The sequence below is a fragment of the Mustela putorius genome, unplaced genomic scaffold (genome assembly GCF_011764305.1).
Source record: "Mustela putorius furo isolate JIRA1106 unplaced genomic scaffold, ASM1176430v1.1 tig00001075_pilon_pilon_pilon, whole genome shotgun sequence".
In the NCBI taxonomy this organism is placed as follows: domain Eukaryota; kingdom Metazoa; phylum Chordata; class Mammalia; order Carnivora; family Mustelidae; genus Mustela; species Mustela putorius.
Window position 1 is genome coordinate 4,004,145 of NW_025421560.1, and position 25,605 is coordinate 4,029,749.

Sequence of the window (25,605 nt, forward strand, 5' to 3'; positions counted from 1 at the left end):
TCCCAGTTGTGAGCTCCAGCCCCACACTGGGTGTAGAGATTACTTAAAACTTAAAAAAAATAAGTGTAGGGGCACCTGTGTGGCTCAGTCTGCCTTCAGCTCAGGTCATGATCTCAGGGTCCTGGGATCATGCACAGTGTTAGGCTCCCTGCTCAGCAAGGGAGTCTGCTTCTCCCTCTCCCTCTGCCCTTCCTCCCCCAGCCCCCTACCAGATACCAGACACACCACTGCTTGTGCTCTCTCAAATAAATACAATCTTTTAAAAAAAAAAAAAAGTGTAACATGCTCCAGAATTGTCTTTATAAATTGTTAACCCTGAAGGAGTAGTGGGAACCCCCTAATTAGTCGCCAGCTGGTTAGAAAAGCCAGCTTTCTGACCTGGAAACTCCCCCACCCCCCCACCCAAATTTTTATCTGGCGTCTGAAGGAAGTCTTATAGGAAGCTGTGCTCTCTGTGCTCTTAACCTATGAAGTCTGGCCTAACTCGGTAGCTGGTGTCAGAAGTTATTGCAAGTGTACTTACAGAAACATTCAGAAGCCCTAACCTAGTCCAGGAGTCCAGGAAGACCTGCTTCAGTGATGATGAACTTGAGACCCAATGGAAAACTGGAAATTGGATCGAAGGTACAAATGCTTTGCCTAGACTGGGGTAGAGGAGGGAGAAGTGTGCGGAGATGCATTATGTTCCAATGCAAAAAAAATAACTAAGATGTACACAGAACAGAATAACACAGAAAGCTTCTCCTTATTCAGTGCAAATGTACATTCTCATTATTCTTGTTCCAAAACATTGCCAGTGAACCTCAGCTGTTAGTATATCCCGAGCCTCAGGTGTGCTGGAACAAAAGAGACTTGTCCAAGGCAACACAGAGGACATGAGGCCTAGCATTCCACTCTTGAAAACTTAAACAGACTACATTGCCATTAGATTAAGACTCCTAGGTGGCTCAGTTGATTAAGTGTCTGCCTTTGGCTTGGGTCATGATCTTGGGATCCAGGAAAGGAGCCCCGCATCAGGCTTCCCATTCAGCGAGGAGCCTGCTTCTCCCTCTGTGCCTCCCCCTGCTCATGCTCTCTCTCTCTCTCTCCCCCTCTCTCCCTTCCAAATAAATAAATAAAATCTTAAAAATATATAGATAGATTTTGACTCCTGAATGAACAAACAACTATCCCTGTGTTATGCACGGTAAACATGAGGTAAATATTCAGGTCACTCCTATGAGGTAAAATATACCAGGAACCACGCTTATAGAAAGCACAGTTGGAGCAAGATTTGTGCCTTGTTAGCCCTTAATGGCTCTACATTTTAAAACCCCTGTTGTACAACACAAGCACAGAATCCTCAAACATTAACAGTATGGAATTTCCACACTTGTTTGTGAGTCAAATCATTAGTGAGTTGTAATACCCTTAGTGGATCATAACCAGTCTTTTTAATAAAATAGAATTTTTTTTTTAAAGATTTTATTTATTTATTTGACAGAGAGAGATCACAAGTAGGCATAGAGGCAGGCAGAGAGAGAGAGGAGGAAGCAGGCTCCCTGCTGAGCAGAGAGCCCGATGCGAGGCTCGATCCCAGGACCCTGAGATCATGACCTGAGCCGAAGGCAGCGGCTTAACCCACTGAGCCACCCAGGCGCCTAATAAAATAGAATTTAAAGTATCCAAAAGCAGAGCATCTGGCTCTTGGTTTCAGCTCGGGTCACAATCTCAGGGTCCTGGGATCAAGCCCGGCATCAGGCTCCCCACTCAGGAGGGAGTCTGCTGGAGATTCTCTCTCTTCCTCTGCCCCTCTCCCTGCTCATGCACTCACACGCAGTCTCAAATCAATCTTGAAAAAATTACCTATTTATATATATAAAAACATGAAAGCAACCTGTATAGTAAGGACCCATACTGCCACATGCAACTTATGTCAGTTAAATATATCCATGTTTGTACTGGTTGCAAAGTAAAGTTAAAGCTACTACAGATCATAATCAAAAAGTATGAGAACACTGTTCTAGTCCATGCCCCTTACTTCACCAATCAAGATATTTAGATATCTTGATATTTACTTCACCAATCAAGATATTTAGCTAAAGAGGCTGACAGGCTTGTCCAAGGTCTTGCACACACAGTCACAGAGCTGGGTCAAGAACAAAATGCCCCTACACTCCAGTCCAGGGCTCTTTACACAAAAACCTAGAGACCAAAGGAGCACTCTATGTTAAAGACTGAAATCATACAAATTTATATGTACACTATAAATCATACACAACATAATGGACACTAATAAACACTGTAAGATACACACAAGAAAATTTATATACCATATATGGTCTCCATCTACAGTGATAGTCTATATAGGCAATGCATCTTTATGTAAGTCTAACTGGAAATACATGCAAAAATGCTCAAGATGACCAATTAGTATTTATTGAACCATATTTATGAAAAACTAGATTCTAGGGGCGCCTGGGTGGGCTCAGTGGGTTAGGCTGCTGCCTTCAGCTCAGGTCATGATTGGGGTCCTGGGATCGAGCCCCGCGTCGGGCTCCTTGCTCGGCGGGGAGCCTGCTTCTCTCTCTGCCTCTGCCTGCCTCTCTGCCTGCTTGTGATCTCTGTCTCTCTCTCTCTCAATCTCTGTCAAATAAATAAATAAAACCTTAAAAAAAAAAAAAAAAACTAGATTCTAAGCATCATAGGGGATGCCAAACAGGAAATATCCAGTCTCTGGATATAGGAAAATAGAGCTTGATTTTTACAATTTACCGGGTTTTTTTTTTTTTTAATATTTTATTTATTTACTTGACAAACGGAGATCACAGAGAGGCAGGCTAAGAGGCCGGCAGAGAGAGGGAGGGGAAGCAGGCTCCCTGCTGAGCAGAGAGCCCGATTGCAATTTCTCTGATCTGATTCCGGAGCTTGATCCCAGGACTCTGGGATCATGACTTGAGCCAAAGGCAGAGGCTTTAACCCACTGAACCACCCTAGTGCCCCTACAATTTGTTTTCAAGACCCATTAGGTTTTCCTGGTGCTGTGGCCAAAAGAAGTATTTTTTTAGTAATCAGTAGTAACTCACTGTCCCTCAATCCCCTTATTCACCTGATAGACAGGACATCATAGATTCTGCCTGCCTCAGAGCAGCACCCCTGGATTTCTCCCACTCCTCCCACCTGGGCACAGATGCAGCTTGGTGAGATTTGTGAGATGGGCAGCAGCCATAGCACGAACTTGAGCCCCAGGGGAATGCACTGATTCTCTCTCCCTTGTTGAATTTTATACTTTGTGACTTAATTACCATATTTTATCAGAAAATGCCCCGTAAATGGATTTTTTTTGAAGGAGTCTTTCATTCTACTGTGTCATACTAATTTAAGAATCACAAGTTTTCCTGGGAAAACATTTTTTCAAATTAAAAAACAAATAAAAGTAGAAATCTTCTTGATAGTTTGCAAAGGACTTCAGTAACAACTTTAATTACTGGTTAAAAAGTCAAAGCAACTGGGGTGCTTGGGTGGTTCAGTGGGTTAAAGTCTGTCTTCAGCTCAGGTCATGATCCCAGAGTCCTGGGATCGAGTCCTGCATCGGGCTCTCTGCTCAGCAGGGAGCCTGCTTCCCTTTCTCTCTCTGCCTGCCTCTCTGCCTACTTGTGATCTCTGCCAAATAAATAAAATCTTAAAAAAAAAAAGCAACATTTCATATAATATTCTTGGGTTGGTTTATTACGAGGTTGCTGAAAGAAAATAAAAACCCACAAGTCCACTTTTCACAGGTTCAAGAGAAAGGGGGAAAAATTAGTAGCTATTATATAACAGCCCTTAAAACCCTTTCTTCTTAGGGACTGGGATTTGTATTTGATCAGTATTTCATTCAACTCTGTCTAGGTCCAGTCAGTATTAAGGTATGTGTGTATGCTGTGTGTGTGTGTGTGTGTGTGTGTGTATATATATATAATTTGCTCACTTTAGTCTCCTCCCAAATAATTCTCAAAATAACCATCTGAAATGTTAATTACATATTTCTAACTTAAACTAATATATAACCACTAACTTACACTAATACATAACCACTAAAATTCTAAGTGTTTACCCTAAGTCTAAAATCTTTAAAACTATACATATATCAGAAAGCAACAGATATAATAAGGACCAGTACTGTCATGTGCAACTTTCATGTCAGTTAAATATATCCATGTTTGTATTGGTCACAAAGTAAAGTTAAAGCTACTACAACAGATCATCATCAGAAGAATGAGAACACTGCTCTAGTCCATCAGCAGAAACACATAATCATTGGTGACTAATCTGCCTACATTTTAAAACAAAGGCTTCAAAGGTGTTATTATGATGTGAACAGACTGAACAGGTTTCCACGTTTCACACGCACCATCCATAAAAAACTCTGAAACTCAATTCATGGTTTTATCACAATTTATTACCAGTACTCAGTAGGAACAAAATAATCTTCAGGTGATTACTTCTGTTTTTTCTGTTTCTTAGCTTGTCCACTTTTCTTTTGTCCTTTCTTTTTCTTCTTAATGAGAACAGCTTTTTCTCCAATAAACAAACTTTTAGAAGATCCGACATTTTTTGAAGCAAAATTAAGTCCCTGCTTATTAGGTTTACTGACATTCTTCAAGCCGGGATTTGAATTTGATTTTAATTTTTCTTTATTAACAGAGCGCATGACTCGGAGTTTTCTTCCCATCAGTTCAGAATTATTTAATTTCAGAGCAAGATGAACAGCATCTGTATTCTGCAATAAAAATTAATATATTAATTTCCACTAGAAATTCCTCTGCAAAGGAACTACTAAAATTGTGACCTGAATGGATTAGAACAATTTTCCAGCTTGCCCATAGACTTCTATTTCCATCTCAATGAGAGCCAATCCCCTGGGTTACACCAGCTGTGCTTGAAGTGCTGTTTTCATCATGATCCTCACGGAGTCTTCCCCAAGGAAGCACTCAACTGCCATGTCACAACCTGACAGGCTTCATCTTTCTCACTGTAAAAGGGGAGTTTTGGCCAATGATCTTGGTTACATGCAATCTTTTAAACCACTGAACCCTCCCCCCCCCAACCCACAGGCTCTTTCTGCAGAAGCCCCACGGTATTAGCTGACTTGAGAGAAGGGAACAGTCTCTGAGATGTTCAACTAGATGCCTTACAGCCCTCTGTTTAGAGAGTAACAAATTCTATTACTCTTTTATTGTAAAATAAAACCACTAAATGCTAACAGTCCTGAATATTCATGAAATTTTTGTTAAGGACTTCACCACCTGTCAAGTAAGAGTAGACAGCAGAGAGACAGGAAGTTTACTCCAACGCAGTCAAGACAGAAACAAAAGGCTATGCCCACCTCTGTCAAAAGCTCTCTGGTAATAAAACACAGCAAGAGTACTAAACATGGCCACATCTCTTTGATGAGGGAGCAGAAGGCAAACTGAGGGCAAAGCGCAAGCCGACACCTAGCAACCCAACCCCCATTATCCCCAGTAGGATAACTGTGAGATTCCTCAGGTGTTCTTGGTTGCCCTTAAACTAAGGGAACGCAACCCAAGGAATGGGAGAAGATATTTGCAAATGACATCTCAGATAAAGGGCTGGTATCCAAGAACTATAAAGAACTTCTCAAACTCAACACCCAAAAACCAAATAATCCAGTTAAGAAATGGGTAGAAGACATGAACAGACACTTCTCCAAAGAAGATAAATGGCTAACAGACACATGAAAAAGTACTCAACATCACCAGTCATCAGGGAAATACAAATCAAAAGCATAATGAAATACCACCTCACACCAGTTAGAATGGCAAAAATTAACAAGATAGGGAACAACAAATGTTGGCAAGGATGTGGAAAAAGGAGAACCCTCTTACCCTGTTGGTGGGAATGCAAGCTGGTACAGCCACTCTGGAAAACAGTATGGAGGTTCCACAAGAGGTTAAAAATAGAGCTACCCTATGATCCAGCAACTGCATTACTGGGTATTTACCCCAAAGATACAGATGTAGTGAAAAAAAGTGACACATGCACCCCAATGTTCAGAGCAGCAATGTCCACAATAGCCAAACTGTGGAAAGAACAGAGATGCCCTTCAACAGATGAATGGATAAGGAAGATGTGTTTAATAAACACAATGGAATATTACACAGGCATCAGAAAGGATGAATATCCACCATTTGCATCAATGTGGACAGAACTGAAGAGGGTTAAGCTGAGTGAAATAAGTCAAGCTTGGAAGGACAATTATCATATTTCACTCATATGTGAAACATAAGGAATAGCATGGAGGACTACAGGGGAAGGGAGGGAGACAAACCATGAGAGACTCTGGGCTCCGAGAAACAATGTGAGGGTTACAGGGGGTGGGGTGGGGAATGGGGTAACAGGCACGTGTTGTGATGAGTACTGGGTGTTACACACAAATAATGAATCGTTGAACACTATATCAAAAACTAATGATGTACTATATGCTGGCTAACTGAACATAATAAAAAAAAAAGAATAAAAACTAAGGGAAGGGGAAAACAAATGGTTAACTGAGATCACAGGATATGAGTGTCCATCGGTTTATAAATGTCTTAGTCATTCACAAAGAGCATCCTTATCAACAGCCTAACTTCCAGAGACCCATGGATTCAGTTTCCTGGAGCCCTAACATCACCCTCCCCTCCACAGTGATGTGGGAAACAGAGGCAGAAGGGAATGTAAATAAAATCAAATTTGTTTTTAACCTGCAACCTACTGACAAATACTTGGACAGGCAGAAGATAACATTCCTCCAGGGAACTCTCAACTACATTAATGTTAATGCCTCACTAGAGGGAAAAATAAACTTCCTTAGCTTGATAACTGCCAGGCCTACAGGATCCTGGGAGTCTTCTTTACCATAATAAAGTCCTTTTGGACACCTCCCTTTGTCCTTTCCTCCCCTAACTCCCAAGTATTTAATCAGCTACCTCTCACACTTAAAATGCAGTCCTTTCAGGCTTCCAGTCCCTTGCTTTCATAAGATCACCTTTCTGCGCCAAAGACATCTCAGGAATTCCTTCTTTGCTATCAGCACTGCATCCCAACACCAACATTCCAAAAACTATGGGGCTCAGGCTTTTCATCTGGACTCCTAGCTTCAGAGCAAGCTTGGTGAGTGCTTTCTCTTCTCTTCCTTTACTCTCACTTCAGAGGTTTTATTTTTATTTTTATTTTTTTTAAGATTTTATTTATTTATTTGACAGATAGAGATCACAAGTAGGCAGAGAAGCAGGCAGAGGGAGAGGAGGAAGCAGGCTCTCTGCTCAGCAGGGATACGGGGCTCGATCCCAGGACCCTGGGATCATGACCTGAGCCGAAGGCAGAGGCTTTAACCCACTGAGCCACCCAGGCGGCCCTCACTTCAGAGGTTTTAAAGGAGTACAGTCTAACTGGAACACTTCCATTGCTCAGGCAATCCTTTAGCCTGTGGCTACCTTACCAGGAGGAGAAAGCCCACCTTTTGGCTAGAAGTTAGTACCCTGGTGGAAACCTGATGCCTTCTCTTTATTCCTGTCCTCCTACAAAGTTGTCTGTCTTGGGCATAGGACAGCCACCTCAGTGACTAGCACGGCTGCCAATCTCAAGACCGATGTGAGGTTTCCTCCCCATTGGTCTAAAGTGATCAGGTCCACATCTGTGGTCTAGCAGCTTCTGGCCCGACCACCTCCACCGGGAGCCATAAGAAACCAATACCCGACTGAATTAAAACCCAACTGGGGAGATTTCCTAGAGAAGCTGGCTCTAAAGACTACGTGTGTTAGAATGTCACTTAGATCATGATCGATGTCAGTCTTTCCTGTTCTGTCACTGTCCTCTACTAACTACTTAAATCATAAAATTGGATAATTTCCCCTTAAAAATTGGTTTTCTAGTGTTTTCCGTGGGTCAAAAACAGCAGGTTCTTCATACAGCAAGGCAAACTTAGTCCATACACCAGGCCTAGGATGCATCTGGTCACGTTTTGCGACCGGCCTGCCTTCATGATAAGGCAGGATAGTGATCAATAGTGATTTCCATTTGAGGGACACCTCTGGTAGCTTTGACACCTGGAACCTCTGACACACCCTGTGCGGGCTGCCACCTGGGAGCCAGCTGAGGTAGGGGTCAGGTTTGCAAGTTGTCTGTGCTTTGTCTTCCACTTGCCTTCTGCTCCCTGATCATCTTGACCTAGTCGGTAATAGCCTGTTGGGAATCTACCCTAAAGAAGTAATCAAAATCTGCCAGCAAATATTTGAAGAAAAAAACCAACCACTCCAATTTCATTATTACAGGGAAAAGGGAGAAGGTTGCAAATTTCCAACATCAAGGAAAAGACAGTATAAATTATTTTACATCACTCGATGGAACGTACTCACACAATAGAAAACAACACAAAGCAGGTTGCAAAATGTGCTATATGTTCACAGATACAAGTTCAACTATATATAAGACACAGAACCTGAAAGGAAACGTATTAATGTGTGCTTGTAGGGGGAAGAAAAACTTAAGTGCCATCAAGTATTATGTATCTTCTAATAATAATAGGCATGAAACACTGGGTAATAGCTAAACATAACCAACTTTGTATAAACACTAAAATTTCCTTCTACCTGCATGAACTGTCAATTCTTGGAAGGAATGTCCTTCCAAGACATTCCTTAATGTCTTAATGTCCAATAGCGAAAACATTATTTAATAACATTACTATGGAAAAAAGGGAACTAGCAAGGCTTTTGGGGAGGTGCAACCACAGGAACAATTCTCTATTATGGCAGGTATGAGTTCAGGTTTCTGAAGATGGAATCTGAACGTGATGGTGACCGTGATGTCTGAGTGATGAAAGAGCAGTGACAGCCTGTCCAGCACATTTCAGAGGACAGTGACAATGCACTAGTCTCCCATACCTCAAAGAGCACATAGCCGAACCCTCTGCCGACTCCAGTAACTCGGTCTCTCACAATCCTTACTGCCACAATACTCCCACAATCCAAAAAGTGTTCCTCAACTGCAGATTCTTCAATTTCTAAAAAAAAATTCAACCAAAGTGCAAGTAAGGACAGGATCGCCTTAGAAAAAGCTGAAGATGCTAAATAATATAGCAAATTAATATAATATAGTTAATAGAGCAAGCCCCATGAAAATCAGTCAAGTTAACATTCTATGCTTTTTCAAGTTAGTCTTAAAACATTGTTTACTCTGTTATTTTAATGATAAATGGGTACTTTTATTGGTTTAAACAAACTTACTGTATGGGAGATTCCCCACAAATACTGATCTCTTGTCTCTCTGAAACATAAAGAGGGTTGATAAAAATCACTGGAGCAGAAAATGGAAGTCATCCTAAAATTCACTCTTGCCCTCACCCCCCTATCTGACTGGTCTCCATCTCCTGAAATAACCACACACCAGTCCCGTTTGATTGTTTCTTCCGTCTTCCTGCCCGAAAGTGAGTGAGCATTGGAGGAAGGAGCTTTCTGTTCACACTTTGCACTGACACCTGGCAGTGCTCACAAAGGGCGTGCTAGACTGGCCAGCTCTCTCCGTGCTGGGCTAAGACAGCAAGTATGTTAGGCTTTGCCAGCCATGTGATCTCTGTTGTAACTCTCCCCTCTGCCTGTCACAGCACATTAACACATAATCTGATGGGTACAGCTGTGTGCTAATAAGACTTTATTTAAATTAACACAGGCTGCGGCGCCTGGGTGCCTCAGTCGTTAAAGCGTCTGCCTTTAGCTCAGGTCATGATCCCAAGATCCTGGGATCAAACCCAGCATCAGCATCAGCATCCAGCTTCCTGCTCAGCAGGAAGCCTGCTTCTCCCGCTCCCACTCCCCCTGCTTGTGTTCCCTCTCTCTCTGTGTCTCTCTCCCTCTGTCAAACAAACAAATAAATAACACAGGTGGCAGATGGATCTGGCCCTCAGGATGGGTCAAGGATCAAAGCCAGAGAGGTCTACCAGACCTTGGTCATTTCTCAGCTAGGTCACTGACACCCAACTCTGATTCTGTGCTGAGCTCTTATAACGCAGCCTTCATTCACTGTGAGAGACCTTTGTAAATTGCAAATCTCCTGCATTTAAACCTGTGGGACTGCTCCTGGACAAAATCCAGACTCCTCAGCATGGTGGACCACAGTCCTCATGATCTGGCCCCTCCTACTTCTCCAGTAGCAACTCTTACTGCCACTTCTCCTCACAATCTACCTGCTAATAACTGTATCAAGCTCTTGCCGTTCCTGAAGCAAATTAAGTTTCCGCCCCCACCACATCTACTGTTTAAAATTTCTTGGGCCTAGGTAACACTGACTCATCTTTCAAGTCTGACGGAGCTTCTGTTCTCCTGAAGCCTTCCTTTGTCCCTTCTTGCTGGCACTTCCCCAAGTCAAGCGTCCCATTTCTAAGCTGACAAAGCATCTTGTGTATTTATTATAAAACAGCCCATCTGTTTGTCTTCACCTCTAACTTCTTTTTTTTTTTTTTTTTAAAGATTTTATTTATTTATTTTACAGAGAGAAATCACAAGTAGATGGAGAGGCAGGCAGAGAGAGAGAGAGAGAGGGAAGCAGGCTCCCTGCTGAGCAGAGAGCCCGATGCGGGGCTCGATCCCAGGACCCTGAGACCATGACCCGAGCCGAAGGCAGCGGATTAACCCACTGAGCCACCCAGGCGTCCCTTCACCTCTAACTTCTAAAGGACTTCACCTCTGAACTTCTAAAGGACTGAGACTATATATATGCATCAGCCCTGCATGCCTGACACCGGGTAGAGACTCAAAAACAGTTTAAGGAGCAGTTGAACTTTCTTGATCTCAGTACATGAAATAAGGTGCTGGCCCTGATGGTCTCCAATCCCTTGCAGGCTACCCCTCTCTGATTACTTGATCTGGGGTAGGGGGGCAGGGAGAACTGTGCTCTCAGAAGCTGTTGACTGAGGTCCCTGTGCCACTCTGGGCCCCAACGCTGTGACCACACAGGGCAAAAGTGTTTCCTTCTCGGCTTTCCTCACACTCACCGCTGATTCCAGTCCTCTCTTAGCAAAAGCTCAGAAGAAAGCATTTCTCCCTCTGAACTCTAGTGAAGTTCTTTAAACAACTCCAGTACCACTTACAGATGAAGTCTCGGATGCAAGGTCAACTCTAATCCGAAATCCATCTGCAATTAGGGTGCCATTTCTGCATTACAAATATGAAGGGGGAAGAGGGCCGTTAAAAATGAGCACAACTACGAACTGTAATATTCACTCTAAAGTCAAACCAAAGAATAAAGCACGTGTGCTCAGACATACTCAAACACAATCATTCTGCTTAAATCTAGAAGAAGCGAAATTACCTTTTCAATGCTTTTGTAGCAGCGCTCTTGTCCTTAAACACTACATAAGCATTAATATTTTTCTGATCAGGATGAATTTTACGTCTGCACAACAAAAAAAAGACAATATGAAATCTGTTAATCTCAAAGTCACTAAAACAATACGGCTTGTTTCCTACTCACTCTCAATCAACACATATGACAAGAATTCCGGGGGAAGTTTTATATCTTTTAATAAATCTTTGATAACAACTCAAAAAATAACACACAACTTTATACATGTCACCTGTGCCTTATTCATCACTGATCACTGTGAGAGAGTGAGCAGGCCCCCGTGCCATGCTATAAAGCTAGGAATGAGAATCTTAGATGCAGCTCTGCACCTAACACACATGTAAACAGATGTGACAGCTAACTTGACCTGTCCTTTTTACGGCTAAATGGAAACTACACAAACGTGTTCAGCTTAGAGAAATATTAAAGATCAATATCCTTGTGGCCATTACCCACTCCAAAGCCTCTGTCTGTGCCTCCCCTCCTTCAAAGGTAACTACCACCCCAACTCTTACAGAAACCATTTCCTTGTGTGGCTACACAGTTTTACCATTCAAGTATGTATTCCTTTATTTTATTTTGTTTTGTTTTATTTTATTTATTTATTTTTAAAATATTTTATTTATTTATTTGACAGAGAAAGAGATCACAAGTAGGCAGAAAGGAAGGCAGAGAGAGAGGGGGAAGCAGAGTCCTTGCTGAGCAGGGCTCGATAACAGTACCCTGAGACCATGACCTGAACCAAAAGGCAGAGGCTTAACCACTGAGCCACCCAGATGCCCCACTTCATTTTATTTTTTTATTTGAGAGAGAATGAGCGAGCAAGAGAAGCAAGGGGAGGGGCAGAAGGAGAGAGGCAGACTCCCCACTGAGTGGGGAGCCTGATGTGGGGCTCGATCCCAGGGCCCAGAGATCATGACCTAAGCCAAATCTAAGAGTCAGACACTCAACCACCTGGGCCACCTAGGCGCCCCTGTGGGGTTCTCCTTTTCTCTCTCTACCTTACTGGGTTTTGTTGAGTGCAAGCCCACAGTATAGTTCAATGTGTAGCTCTGTCCTCCCTATTTCCTGGCAAACTGGTAGTCAGATCCAGAGGTTTGATGGGACTCAGACTGGACCCCTTTGTCCGGACTGGAGGTAGTGCTATGTTCTTTCAACGGGAAGCACGCTGTGACTGGTTTTTACTCTTCTATAAAAGAGTACTCTGCTGTAATGACAGCAGCTATAGCTGTTCCGTGCCTACACCCACTAATTCACTAGGTTTGCAGAAAGGTCACATAATTTAGATGTGAACAATCAGCAAAAAGGGTCTAGTAATGATCACTGATTCTCTCTGAAGCCAAGGACCTACTATCTTTGAAGTAGCAAAAATGCTAAAAAAAACAAATGAGTACCATCAAAAAAGGTACTGGGAAATGTCAGGGCATTTCTCCTGGCATTCTGTAATAATATGCTACACTGAGAGTTTTACATTGATAAAACCAGCTACAGTTTACTGAATGCTTCATACCGGGTACCATGTTAGACATTTTATGTATTTCATTTAATCTCACATCTCTTGACATGGGTGTTACTTTTCTGATATTATGGATAAGAAAGTTGAGACTCAGAGAAGTGCCGTGATCACAAGGCAAGGAGTGGCCAGCCTAGGACTTAAAACAAATCTAGCTGACTCAGAGAGCTCTTCCTTCAGTCCTGCAACCTGGTAACATCCTAGTCAGCATGTCCTAGGGCAATCCTAGTGTTGTAATGTTTGCATCCTCCCCAAATTTGTAATGTTGAAATCTATTTAATGCCCAATGTGATGGTAACAGAAGGTGACACCTTTGGGCGTTGCTGAGGTCATGAGGGTGCAGTTCTCATGAACAGGACAAGGGCTCTTAAAAAGAAACCCCACAGAGCTCTTAGCCCCTTTTTTATCTTACAGCTTAACATTTTTATCTTACAGCACAAAATGTGCGGCACAGTGAGAAGGCACTGGCTACGAGTCAGGAAGCTGACCCTCACCAGAATGCAGCCATGCTGGCATCCGATTCTCTTACCTGCCAGCCTTTGAAACTGGGAAATTTCTTTTGTCTGTAAAGCCATTCAGTCTGTGCCATTTTGTTATCGCAGCCTCCACGGACTAGGACAAACCCCAAGACAACCTAAATGGAAAATGACTTTAAAACTCTTAATTGTACTGTTACTTTGTGATAAAAGACCCTTACATAGCACAGGGAATGAAGAGGGCCAAGAATGCAATACTGCCCCTTTCTATGTGGCAAGAACATGTTTTGTATCAAGGCTGATGATTTAAAAACACTAATGACATTTAGAGTTCTACTTCTACCTAGAAGATAGAAAGCCAGGAATAGCATCATTCCCACCCTAACAGTAAGAAGCCAGACATCCTACGACATTGTGACTTTTGTTGAAGTCATCAGAGCTGAAGACAAAGGGAAACCAAGCAGCCTGAAAGCTAAGGAAAGACAGGCCCATCAGAGAGAGGAAGCAGCTCTGGCTCACAGGACAGGTGACAGACAAGCCAACTGGACCAATTTCAGCTAGGATTTAATAATTGCTAAAGCCTAGTGTGGGCTGGGCCTGAAATGAATCTCTTCAATGCTGCCAACCCAGGGATGCACACCCACTAGCAGTCTCTGCTCCACTGGCCTCTGCCGGTGTCCCCGGGAATGACGGAGGGCAGGCGAGAGCCCAAAACAACCACGCGGTGTGGGATGCAGAAGAGAAGAGCCAAGGCTCCCGTGGGAAGGGCACAAAGACCCACCTCAATTCTCCCTGCGGAGAGGGAGAAGCTGCTGGGGCAGAGGCAACAAACTCTGTTACCCCCAGAGTACCTATCGCAGGGCAAAGAGTGGGAAATGTTCTCCAGCACGAGACCCACCAAAGGCACAAGACAGTGTGGCTGCCACAGGAGGGAAGGCCAGCTGGGTGTGCACAGATACACAGATATGGTTTGCCTGCATATGAAGCTGAACCAGGACAACAGAGAACCCCGCTACCCGCAACCAGACCACCCAAAGACAGCACTCTCTACATTGGATCTTCAGTAAAATTTAAAACTTTTGCTCTTCAAAAGACACCCTTAAGTAAGTTAACCACAGGCTGGGACAAAATATCCAAAACATATACACATCAGAAAAAGGTCTTACGGGGCGCCTGGGTGGTTCAAGTGGGTTAAAGCCTCTGCTTTCGGCTTAGGTCGTGATCCCGGGTTCTGGGATCAAGCCCCACATCGGGCTCTCTGCTCAGCAGGGAGCCTGCTTCCCCCTCTCTCTGCCTGCCTCTCTGCCTACTTGTGATCTCTTTCTCTGTCAAATAAAAAATTAAAAAATTTAAAAAAAAAAGAAAAGAAAAAGGTCTTACATCCACAATAAAGAGCTCTATACAAGTCACGGCACCTGGGTGGTTCAGTCGGTTAAGTATCCTGATTTCCCATCAGGTCATGATCTCAGGGTTGTGAGACTGAGCCCTGTACTGGGCTCCACACATGGAGCCTACTTAAGATTCTGTCTCCCTCTCCCTCTACCCCTCCCCACTCTCTAAAAAAATAAAAATTAAAATTAAAAAAATTAAAAAGACAACCTGCCAGAAAATGGGTAAAATTTTTGAACTGACACTTCTCCAAAGACTAGATACAAACAGCCAATAAGCCCAAGAAAAGACACTCAGTATCTTCAGTCATCAGCAAAACAGAAATTGAAACCACATGACAAACCTTCTAAATGACTAAATTCAATGACTGACAACAAGTGTTGCTGAGGATGTGAAGCAACTGGAGTTCTCACACAGCTGGTAGAATGTGAAACGATGGGACCACATTGGATATTAATCTGGCAGCTTCTGAGAAAATCGACATATACCTACCACAAGACCCAGCAATCCCACACCTCCAGATACTTTAGGAAGAAAAATAATTTGTACACCAATGTTGTTAGAACCTTTATTCATGACAGCCCCAACCTGGAAATAACCTGAATATTCATCAAACTGGTCACTGGATGAACACCTTTTGGCATAGCCACACCATGGAATACTACTGGTCAATTAAAAAGAAAATAAGAAAAAGAACGAGCCACAGAACAACCAACAGTAGGAACGAATCTCCAAACCATCATGCTGAGCAAAAGAAGTAGGTAAGAGTACCTCCTACATCATGAGTCCATTTACATAAAATTCTAGAAAATGCAAACTAACAACAGAGACAGGGAGAGGGTCAGTGGTTGCTTGGGGATGGGAGGGGGTGATGATACGCAGAGTGATGAAGTAGTCAGTATCTTGAGTGTGGCAATCACTTCATGAGCACATACATATGCTTAACCCACAGAATTGTAGATTTTAAAGATATGCAGTTTATTGAAGATTAAGTTATATCTTAATGAAGTAGAAACACAGCTAAAAGAATTGACTATATGAAAAGAAAAGTATGTTTTACATGGCAAAAATCCTCCAAGCAAAAGAGCAACGGAAAATATTTGTTAAATCACTAAAGGCTAATTTCCTCAACATTCCACATCAGTGAGAGACAATTCAACAACAACAAAAATGGGCAAATGAGAGTAACAATTCAGATAAAAAGACACACAAAAGACTCCTGAATATATGAAAAGATGCCTGCTCATAAGAGAAATGCAAATTACAAGTATCACTTTTCAACTATCACTGAAAAGCTCAAAAACATACATTTGTAAAGGGAATACACATAGGTTACCAGAAATACACATAGGTTACCATCTCTGAGATAGCAGTCAAAATGACAAATGCAAATACCCTTTTGGCCAAACAATTCCACTACTAGAAGTTTATCCTAGAGATAATTCTCGCATGTACAAAATCACATGCAAACAAGGTTATTCACTCAAGCATTATCTGTAATGGCCACAAGACCAGAAAAACATCTCAATGCCCACGAGAGGAGAGTTTGTTGACACAAGTTATCATATACCCTACAGAACACAGAGATGCTCTGAAAAATAGGGAAGCAATTTTTACACTGATAAACTGATCTTCAGTTTACAATAAGTGGAGAAAAGGAAATGTGGAGTATACATACTGAATACCATTGTGTCAAAAGTTATGTGTGGGGGGAAGAACGTATATGTGTATCAACTTGTACATGCATAAAACATCTCTAGGAGGTTATACAAAAAAGTAAGAATAACAGCTGCCCGCGGCAGGAAACTGGCATAGGGAAAAGGTCTAGGAGAGAAACTTTTTACTGCATGTGCTTTTTTGTTTGTTTGTTTTTCAAAGTAGGCTCCATGCCCAGCATAGAATCCAACGCAGTACTTGCACTCACAAGCCTAAGATCAAGAGTTAGACTCTTAACTGAAAGGTTAAGGTGCCATGAAAGTCTATTATTTAGACTCTCATGGCACCATGAAAGTCTATTATTTAATACAACTATACCTATAGATGTAATCTGTATACTTATTAATATATCTATATCTAATACATACAACTCTGCTTGTAAAATCCACTATTTCATGTCCTTAGGAGAAAAACACCAACATTAGGGATTAATAGGAAACCCTGCACAGAACTGAAGGCAAATGAGAAATAAAGGTTGAATACTTTGAACTTACATGTTATAATTCAATTATATTTCAATTTTTAAGATTAATGAGAAATAAAGGAGTAGTAAGGAAACGAATGTCTTATCCTTGGCAGCAGGTAGATAGAGAGTAGGGGAAAATCCCCTGAGAATATGAATCACAAGCCAAACTATCAGCATGGTCCCCAAACCCTCAGAGAGCTTGAAGTGGTCTTGGGCTGGCAGTACCCCTAGGTGACTGACAGACACAAACATTCTCTCTGGGAAAACCTGACCAGCCAACAGCAACTATGGGGCATTCCTGATTTTCAGATACACCCTGCTTCAAAATGTTAAGATATGGGAAAATGTGTGCCTTAGAACTGACAAAATACAGTATTTATGATTTACACTGGAATAGCTAGGCACAAAACTTTCTTTTTTTTAAAGATTCTATTTATTTATTTATTTATTTGACAGAGAGAGAGAGAGAGAGAGAGATCACAAGCAGGCAGAGAGGCAGGCAGAGAGAGGGGGGAAGCAGGCTCCCCACCAAGCAGAAAGCCCCATGCGGGGCTCGATCCCAGGACCCTGAGATCATGACCCGAGCCGAAGGCAGAGGCTTAAACCACTGAGCCACCCAGGTGCCCCGGCACAAAACTTCCTTATTCTCTTCCAAACACTATGCTCAATTAAATGTCCTTGAAATTTCTCCTGGCACATTTTTCTAATAAGTTGTTTTATAATACTTTCTGTCACTCTACCATTTCTGTTAAGGCTTAAAGACAAACATTTGAAAGTTTATATGCTATTACAAATATAAGAAAATGGTCGAGTACAATGTCTTACCCAAATATAAAAACCCATGAAAACATGATCTCAACTTTTAACCAAAATTTAAGAGAGTTTAAAACTACTCCCTTTTTGTAATTATAAACTTACTTTATTGCTGCCAACTTTTTGGACAAAGTTCCCTCTGCTGGAATCTTTTAAAAGAGGAAAAAAAAAATGAGTATTAAGGAAAATTTATTATTTGAAATATTACTTCAAATTAATTGTATTTTAATTCATTGAATTCTAAATATCTTATTCTGATGTGATGTGATTAAAAACATTCAAGGGAAATACTGCATCCTCTCCTAACGTTATATGAACAAGACCTGGTGGCTTAAGACAAAATCTTCCAGTGATAGAGGGCCATATTCAGATTTCATAGTCATTAACCCTCCACCTAGATGGAAGTAAAAAGAATGTGCCCTCCAACTGTGTCAGATGATTCAAGGAGCCTCTGGTCATGAGGAAGCACTGAAGTTGAAAATACATATGAAAAATATAAGGAAAACATTTATAAAGTAAGTTGGAAAAAGGCAACATTTCTAAATTAATATTTTATGATAAATTCTACAGGCTTTTAAATATACTGAACTAAATTGGTAAATAATGTAAAGACATACTATTTCATCCATATGCTAAGAGTTGATATGCTATATGCCAGCTGGCAAAACAAAACAAACAAAAAAAACACCACCAACAACATGGTATCTTTAATTGGCCAAATAGGGGAAACCCCCTTTATATTCAAGCTCACTTACCTTCAGTCATATACACTATTCCTTTAGTACTACCTAAGAATGAAGGAAAAACCTGACCAGGGTTTTTCTTTTTTTTTAAAAGATTTTATTTATTTATTTGACAGAAAGAGATCACAAGTAGGCAGAGAGGCAGGCAGAGAGAGAGAGGAGGAAGCAGGCTCCCTGCTGAGCAGAGAGCCCGATGTGGGACTCAATCCCAGGACCCTGAGATCATGACCTGAGCCAGAGGCAGTGGCTTAACCTACTGAGCCACCCAGGAGCCCTGACCAGGGTTTTTCCCTGACAACTTTATGGAAGAGATGGAAATTCAAGTCAACAACTCTGTCAGTGATGTTCTGGAAACAAAAGTCAAATATCCATCCTCCAACAGCGGTATCATTTCACTATGTGAACTCACTAAATTATGAAGAGTCCAAGTATCAATACTATATACTGAGAACACTTCTTCTCTTGGGCTAGATTTGGACCTATTGACTCAAAAGACTGTGTTTCTCCACGTCACTAATACCAACATGTTAATATGTCTGACTTAAATGCAATACATTTTAAGATTTGCAACTTCATGGTGGTGAAAACACATACCAGAGAACGAAATCGTACAGATTCTATTTGTCCATATTCTCTGAAAAATGACTTCAGCTTCTAAAACAAAAAAGTATACATATACTTTAGTTTACTTTCAGAACATCAAGTAAGTGTTATATAAAAGATTGAGAAGTAATCTGATAATTATCTTATCTGATAATCTTTTACTGCCAGGTTTTATTTTAAGAATATTTCAGGAAAAAATGACTATTCAGTTGGAAGACAAAAAAATTCTTCTGAAATTTATACATATGCACATGTGTATACATATATATATTCATAAAAACACAACTCAAGTAATTGTTACTACGCATAAGGTACACAACACTTCTGTCCTTCAATCTTTACCACATGTAAACTATAAAAGTAAAGGGGTTTATTTTGGGTTTAGTGACCCCCACACAATGGAAGAAACTGAGGATATATTCATTCATTTATACAACATTCATTGAATGTCTTGCTATGCACTAGGCACAATTTCAGGTTTATATTCTAGTTACATGTAACAGAAGAGACAGTTGGAAGAAAGAAAAAACTGGGATAGAAGGCCACCACAACACATCAAGTAAGATTTACAAAAGACTGAATCAGGGCAGTGACTATGAAAATGGAAAGGAGAGGATGTATACTGGAATCAATCTATAGAATGATTAATGTAGTCATTTTAATGAAGTTAAATGTTAGTAATTATTAATTATGCACTTATTCAATAAAGGAAGAGTATCAATAAAGAGTAAACAAAGTTTGATTAATGTCTCTGAATCTTTACAACATGCAGGTTACACACTTACCTTCTTGTTACATGTGACAGGCAAATTCCCAACAAACACAGTTCTCTCATTCTTTAATCTCTCCTCCTCTTGGTTGATTTCAATTTTCTTCCTTTGATTTACAACTGTGTGATCTACATCATCAAGTACTTTTTTATCTGCTACTTTAATACCAGATTGAGAATTACTCTTTTTTTGTTCCTGTTTTTGATGAATTTCTTCTTCTAAATCAGCACTTGCTAGAGCATTTTCCCTTCACGAGGCAAAAAAAAAGGGGGCAAAAAGAAGAAGTAAGAGTCATGGAAGTCAGGTATAATATTTGACAAAGCACAAGAATCAGAAATATTTCCCGGGGCACCTGGGTGGCTCCGTGGGTTAAGCCACTGCCTTCGGCTCGGGTCATGATCTCAGGGTCCTGGGATCGAGTCCCGCATCGGGCTCTCTGCTCAGCGGGGAGCCTGCTTCCTCCTCTCTCTCTCTGCCTGCCTCTCTGCCTACTTGTGATCTCTCTCTGTCAAATAAATAAAATCTTTAAAAAAAAAAAAAAGATTTTATTTATTTATTTGACAGATCACAAGTAGGCAGAGAGGCAGGCAGAGAGAGAGGAAGGGAAGCAGGCTCCCCGCTGAGCAGAGAGCCCAATGCGGGGCTCCATCCCAGGACCCTGAGATCATGACCTGAGCCGAAGGCAGAGGCTTTACCCCACGGAGCCACCCAGGCGCCCCTAAATAAATAAAATCTTTTTTTTTTTTTTTAAAGAATCTCTGAACTGACAGACCATATTCAGAGACCAAGTCCTTTTTTTTTTTTTTTTTTTTTAAAGATTTATTTATTTATTTGACAGAGAGAGAGATCACAAGTTAGGCAGAGAGGCAGGCAGAGAGAGAGGAGGAAGCAGGCTCCCTGCTGAGCAGAGAGCCCAATGTGGGACTCTGATCCCAGGACTCTGAGATCATGACCTGAGCCGAAGGCAGCGGCTTAACCCACTGAGCCACCCAGGCGCCCCTAAATAAATAAAATCTTAAAAAAAAAAAAAAAAGAAAGAAAGAGAGAAATTCCCACCTACTTCTGGCTTTCCCAAATATAAATGTATGATTCATAAATATATTTAAATTTAAAAAGCAGCATTATCAAAAAGTAACTGGGATCTTCAGAAAACTCAAGATTAAAAAAAAATCAAGCTCAATTTTTTAAAGATATGTTAAAACTGTCATGTAATAGCAGAGCAACCAAACTTCATTTCAACAAAAGTTGGTTCATTTAAAGTTCTTGGGAGATTTAGTTTACACTCTATGAATGCCTAGTTTCACTCTTGGTTCTAGAACTCTAGGGGAACTGCTGCACTCCTGGAGGGTGCCTATAAAGGTTAATATGGGCTGCAAAATACTTTAAAAAAAGCAATCTGGTCAACTCACAACCTAGTCAAACCAGACTTCCTATTTATAATAGTTCTGTAATAACTAAAGGACTACTTGTTAAAAGTACATTCTAAGATGGTGCATGTGGATAAGTGAAATCTGAGCATCTCTCCTAACAGAGAACAGGACCAGGATCTTCATTTTTTTTTTTTCCCTTAAAGATTTTATTTATTTATTTGACAGAGATTAGAAGTAGGCAGAGAAACAGGCAGAGAGAGAGAGGAGGAAGCAGGCTCCCTGCCGAGCAGAGAGCCCGATGTGGGACTTGATCCCAGGACCCAGGGATCATGACCTGAGCCGAAGGCAGAGGCTTTAACCCACTAAGCCACCCAGGCACCCCCAGTGCTCAGTGCCCCAATCTTCATTTTTTTAAGTTTGTTTTTAGTAATCACTACACCCAGCATAGGGCTCAAACTCACGACCCCCTGAAATCAATAGTCACATGCTCTTCCAACCAAGCCAGCCAGGTGTCCCTGGGGGCTAAACTGGGTAAGTGAGATCAATAAGGAGACAGTTGTAATTGAATGTATCTGAGAAAACAGCAGAGCAACTAGAGAAAGGAAGAGATTTAAATTAAAATCATCATCAGGACTTAGCAGCTGATTAGATGTGTAGGGAAGACAGAGTATAAGATGACTCCCAAGTCACTGGTTTTGGCAACTGAAAAGTTGGTGGTACCACTCGTGGAGAGAACAGGTCTAATGAAGCATTCTGAACTTGAAGTGCAGCTGACTCTTGAACAATTTGTGTCTGAATTCCACTTACAACTGCCTTTTTTCCCAATAAATACATTACAGTTCTATAAATGTATTTTCTCTTCCTTAAGATTTTCTCATTAACACTTTTTCTCTAGTTTATTTTTTTTAAGACTTTATTCATTTATTTGACAGAGAGAAATCATAAGTAGGCAAAGAGGAAGGCAGAGAGAGAGAGAGAGAGAGAGAGGAGGAAGGAGGCTCCCTGCTGAGCAGAGAGCTCAATGCTGGACTCGATCCCAGGACCCTGAGAGCATGACCTGAGCGGAAGGCAGAGGCTTAACCCACTGAGACATCTTGGTGCCCTCTAGTTTACTTTATTATAAGAATATATACTATATATAACATAAAATATTTGTTTAACAATTGTTTATAGTACTGGTAAGGCTTCTAGTCAACAGTAGGCTCTTAGCAGTTAAGTTCTGGGGGAATCAGAGTTCTATTTGGATTTTTTACTGTGTGGAGGCCGGTGCCCCTAACCATTCCACTGTTCAAAGATCAACTATATATAGAGGAAGATACAGGTGCAAATCCAGCAGGCAAACAGATCAGGAGAGAAGAGAGAACGATGCAGCCATGGGAATAAAAGATATTGCTCAGAATGAATGGTAGAGAAAAGGCCAGAGCAGGTGACCAAATGGAATCCTGAGGAAAATCAACACTTACAGGGCAGTCAAAAGAAAAGGTATGCACAATAACACTGAGAAGAAATGGATAAAAAAAGAGAATCAGAAGAGACTGCTATCAAAAAATCTAACAGCTGCAGAAAGAAAAGCAGCCATGTGAAATGCAAGACAGGACTCGAGACAAAGGCTTACTGTCTATTAAATACAGCAACTAGGTCAGGATGGCTCCACTGAGCACTGTTTCAGAAGTTTGATCAGATCATAGAAAAACAAACACAACAAGATGGGATCGGGAGGGAGACAAACCATAAGAGACTCTTAATATCACAAAACAAACTGAGGGTGACTGGGGGGAGGGGGTAGGGAGAGGATGGTGGGGTTATGGACATTGGGGAGGGTATGTGCTATGGTAAGTGCTGTGAAGTGTGTAAGCCTGGCGATTCACAGACCTGTACCCCTGGGGCTAATAATACATTATATGTTTATTAAAAAATTAAAAATTAAAAATAAAAATAAACCACAACAAGCAAACAATCAGACTAAAAGTTCATGGAAGATAAAACAGATCCAGAAAAGGAAGAGAACACAAGAATCACATTTTTCTGAAAGCTTGACTATGAAGAGAAAGACCAAGGGAATTGTAGGCAGCAAACGGGGAAGCAAGACTATAGACAGGGTTTGGTTTTGTTGGATTTCTCTTTTTAAGATGAGAATCTTGAGCACATTTGTATGGTAGACAGAGAAAAGACACAGGAAAAAGAAGAAAATGCATATACCTGATAGCATAATCCCTAAGGAGGCAGATGAGGCCTGTGCTATTATACACATCACAGGTTACTGAATTCATCTTGGACAAAGAGGAAGACACCTTTCTCTAAGAGAAAGGGAAAGAAATTAAGGATGTGCATAAAAAGTAGTGGTTAGTAACTGTTAGCAATTAATAGCTCTCTGACTTGGTAACATCACCTGGGGAGAGAGAAACAAGAAATTAAGGGTTTGAAGAGAGTGGCTTCATGAGGAAAGTTACTCGGGAATGTTGTGATGTTACTGCAATTTGGATCTTTTCTCTTTTTTTTAAGCTAATGGCAGAAATCTGATCTCTGACTTAGTAAGTTTAAAAAAACAAAACTCACCTTCTTCACGGCTGAAATATTTACAGATTCAGATTACAGATCTCAGATTTGCTTCCACTTAGTGGGGGAGCTATGAACGGGGTAAAGATGAAAAAAAACTGGACAAGTGTGAGTAACAGCTGACGCTGGGTATATGAGATCCTCCTCATCCTTTTTAAATTTTGGAATGTACATGAAATTTCCCATAATAAAGCTTTTAAGCTTTCTTGGTAAAAATGAGAACTATGAAATGAGGAAAAAGTGAGTATCGCAGGTCCAAGAAGCCTAATTCCTCTACCGTCTAACTTAACGTCAACTTAAGAGGATTCTACTAACCTGCTGGCCACCCTTTTGTCTGCGTCAGAAAGTTTCTTCTTCGCTTTCATGTTATTTGAAAGTCCTTCCAAGAGTGGTCTCTGAATTCGGGATGTCCTTTCTTCCTCCTCATCCCGTTTCCTTTTCCCGGTGTTCTCCTTTCAAAAATTGAACTTAGATTGACCCCTCATCTTTTTCAATCATTTAGGAGTCTTTCTAAATTAGCAAGTTTTCTTTCCCACTGGATGTCCAGCAAGGAAACGTGACTTCACCTGCCCCGCCCTGGAAGCCAGACCCGCGAGGCAGACCGCCGCTCGGGAGAGAACGCGGGGACTCACTTTAGGCACCGGCACGTACACGGGCTGCAGCGGAGGCTCCGAGGAGCTGAAGAGGGACGCCAGCCGAGCCGCGCGGTCTCTGGAGGGCCGCCCGCCCTGGAACAAGCTGCCGGAGACTTGTCCAACCACATAGTCTCCTGTCAGATTCCCGCCGACGCCGCCGTCCGGGTGGTCCCTAGACACCGACGCCACAAGCTCAGCCGTGCCGCGCCGCGCCCCACCGTTTCAACCGCCCGAGCTCCCAAACGCCCACCTTCGCCCAGGCAGCCGTGCCACGCGCCACTCACCCTTCCACCGCACCTCCCTTTTTCCTCCGTTTGGTCTTCCCTTCCACGGGCATGTTCACCCCAAGGCTTCCTACACGGCAGCCGTCGCAGTCGCCCGCGCTCGCACTGCCGGGCCCCGGCCACTTCCGATCCCGGGCCACGCCCCTTCCGCTCCAGGCAGCGTGGGAGCGGGAGACTCCGGCCCTCTTGGGGCAGGGCTTCCGGCAGCGGGTTGGATCTCTTCAGGTTTGAGAGAAGTTCTCCTTGGAGTGAAGGAGTCTTCGGGAGTCCTGAGACCTGACGTATAAATAACCACCAGCCAGGCGGCGTGCGGGACTTCAGCCCAAGCGGACGGAACACACGGTCGAAAACCCCCGAGTCGCTGACGATGGGGGAGAGGGGTTTACCAACAGCGGCGGTTACAGGGATGTCGGCTACGTAACATTAACGTTTGATGAATCGGCATCAAGCGTTCGTGGGTATTCTTTGCATGGCTCTGGCAATTTTTCTGAAATTTGACACATTTCAAAGTTAAGTTTAAAGCAGTGGAGGCCCCAGCCCTATCCTGCTCTGCCCTATTCTACCAGATCCTTGGCACTCCGAACTCCTCTGCTATTTTCTCGGCCTAACTTCCAGACTCCTGTCCCTCCAAACCGGCACATTATACCCTTTTTTATTTCTTGTTATTCCTTCACCCAAAATTATGTCTTTACTCATTTTCATCTGCAAAATCCTCTCCATTCTTCAAGGCCCAGCTGAGATCTCACTTATGATAAGTTCTCAGCTATTTGCAATAGATTTTTTCCAACCCTTCATCAAACCCTCTCTAGATGTCTGGGAATGAGTGTCTTATCCCATTTTGTACCCCTATTTGCTGTACCTAGTGAACACAGGTAAACTGATTTTTAGGTAACAGAAGATAAGTACTAGA

At 41.9% G+C, this 25,605-nt stretch overlaps 1 protein-coding gene across 1 annotated transcript; it reads right to left on the minus strand.

Annotated features, from left to right (window-relative positions):
- Positions 1 to 4,398: 4,398 nt before the first annotated feature.
- RBM34 (RNA binding motif protein 34) lies at positions 4,399 to 25,519 on the minus strand. Its single transcript, XM_045087268.1, has 11 exons — positions 24,696 to 25,519; positions 24,409 to 24,583; positions 24,092 to 24,228; positions 19,866 to 20,097; positions 19,072 to 19,131; positions 17,840 to 17,883; positions 11,329 to 11,412; positions 11,108 to 11,171; positions 9,249 to 9,288; positions 8,907 to 9,025; positions 4,399 to 4,741 (listed from the first exon to the last, which is right to left on the minus strand). The coding sequence occupies exons 1-11, from the start codon at positions 24,746 to 24,748 to the stop codon at positions 4,460 to 4,462; spliced, it is 1,290 nt and encodes a 429-aa protein (XP_044943203.1). The 5' UTR covers positions 24,749 to 25,519; the 3' UTR covers positions 4,399 to 4,459.
- Between the last annotated feature and the right edge of the window lie 86 nt (positions 25,520 to 25,605).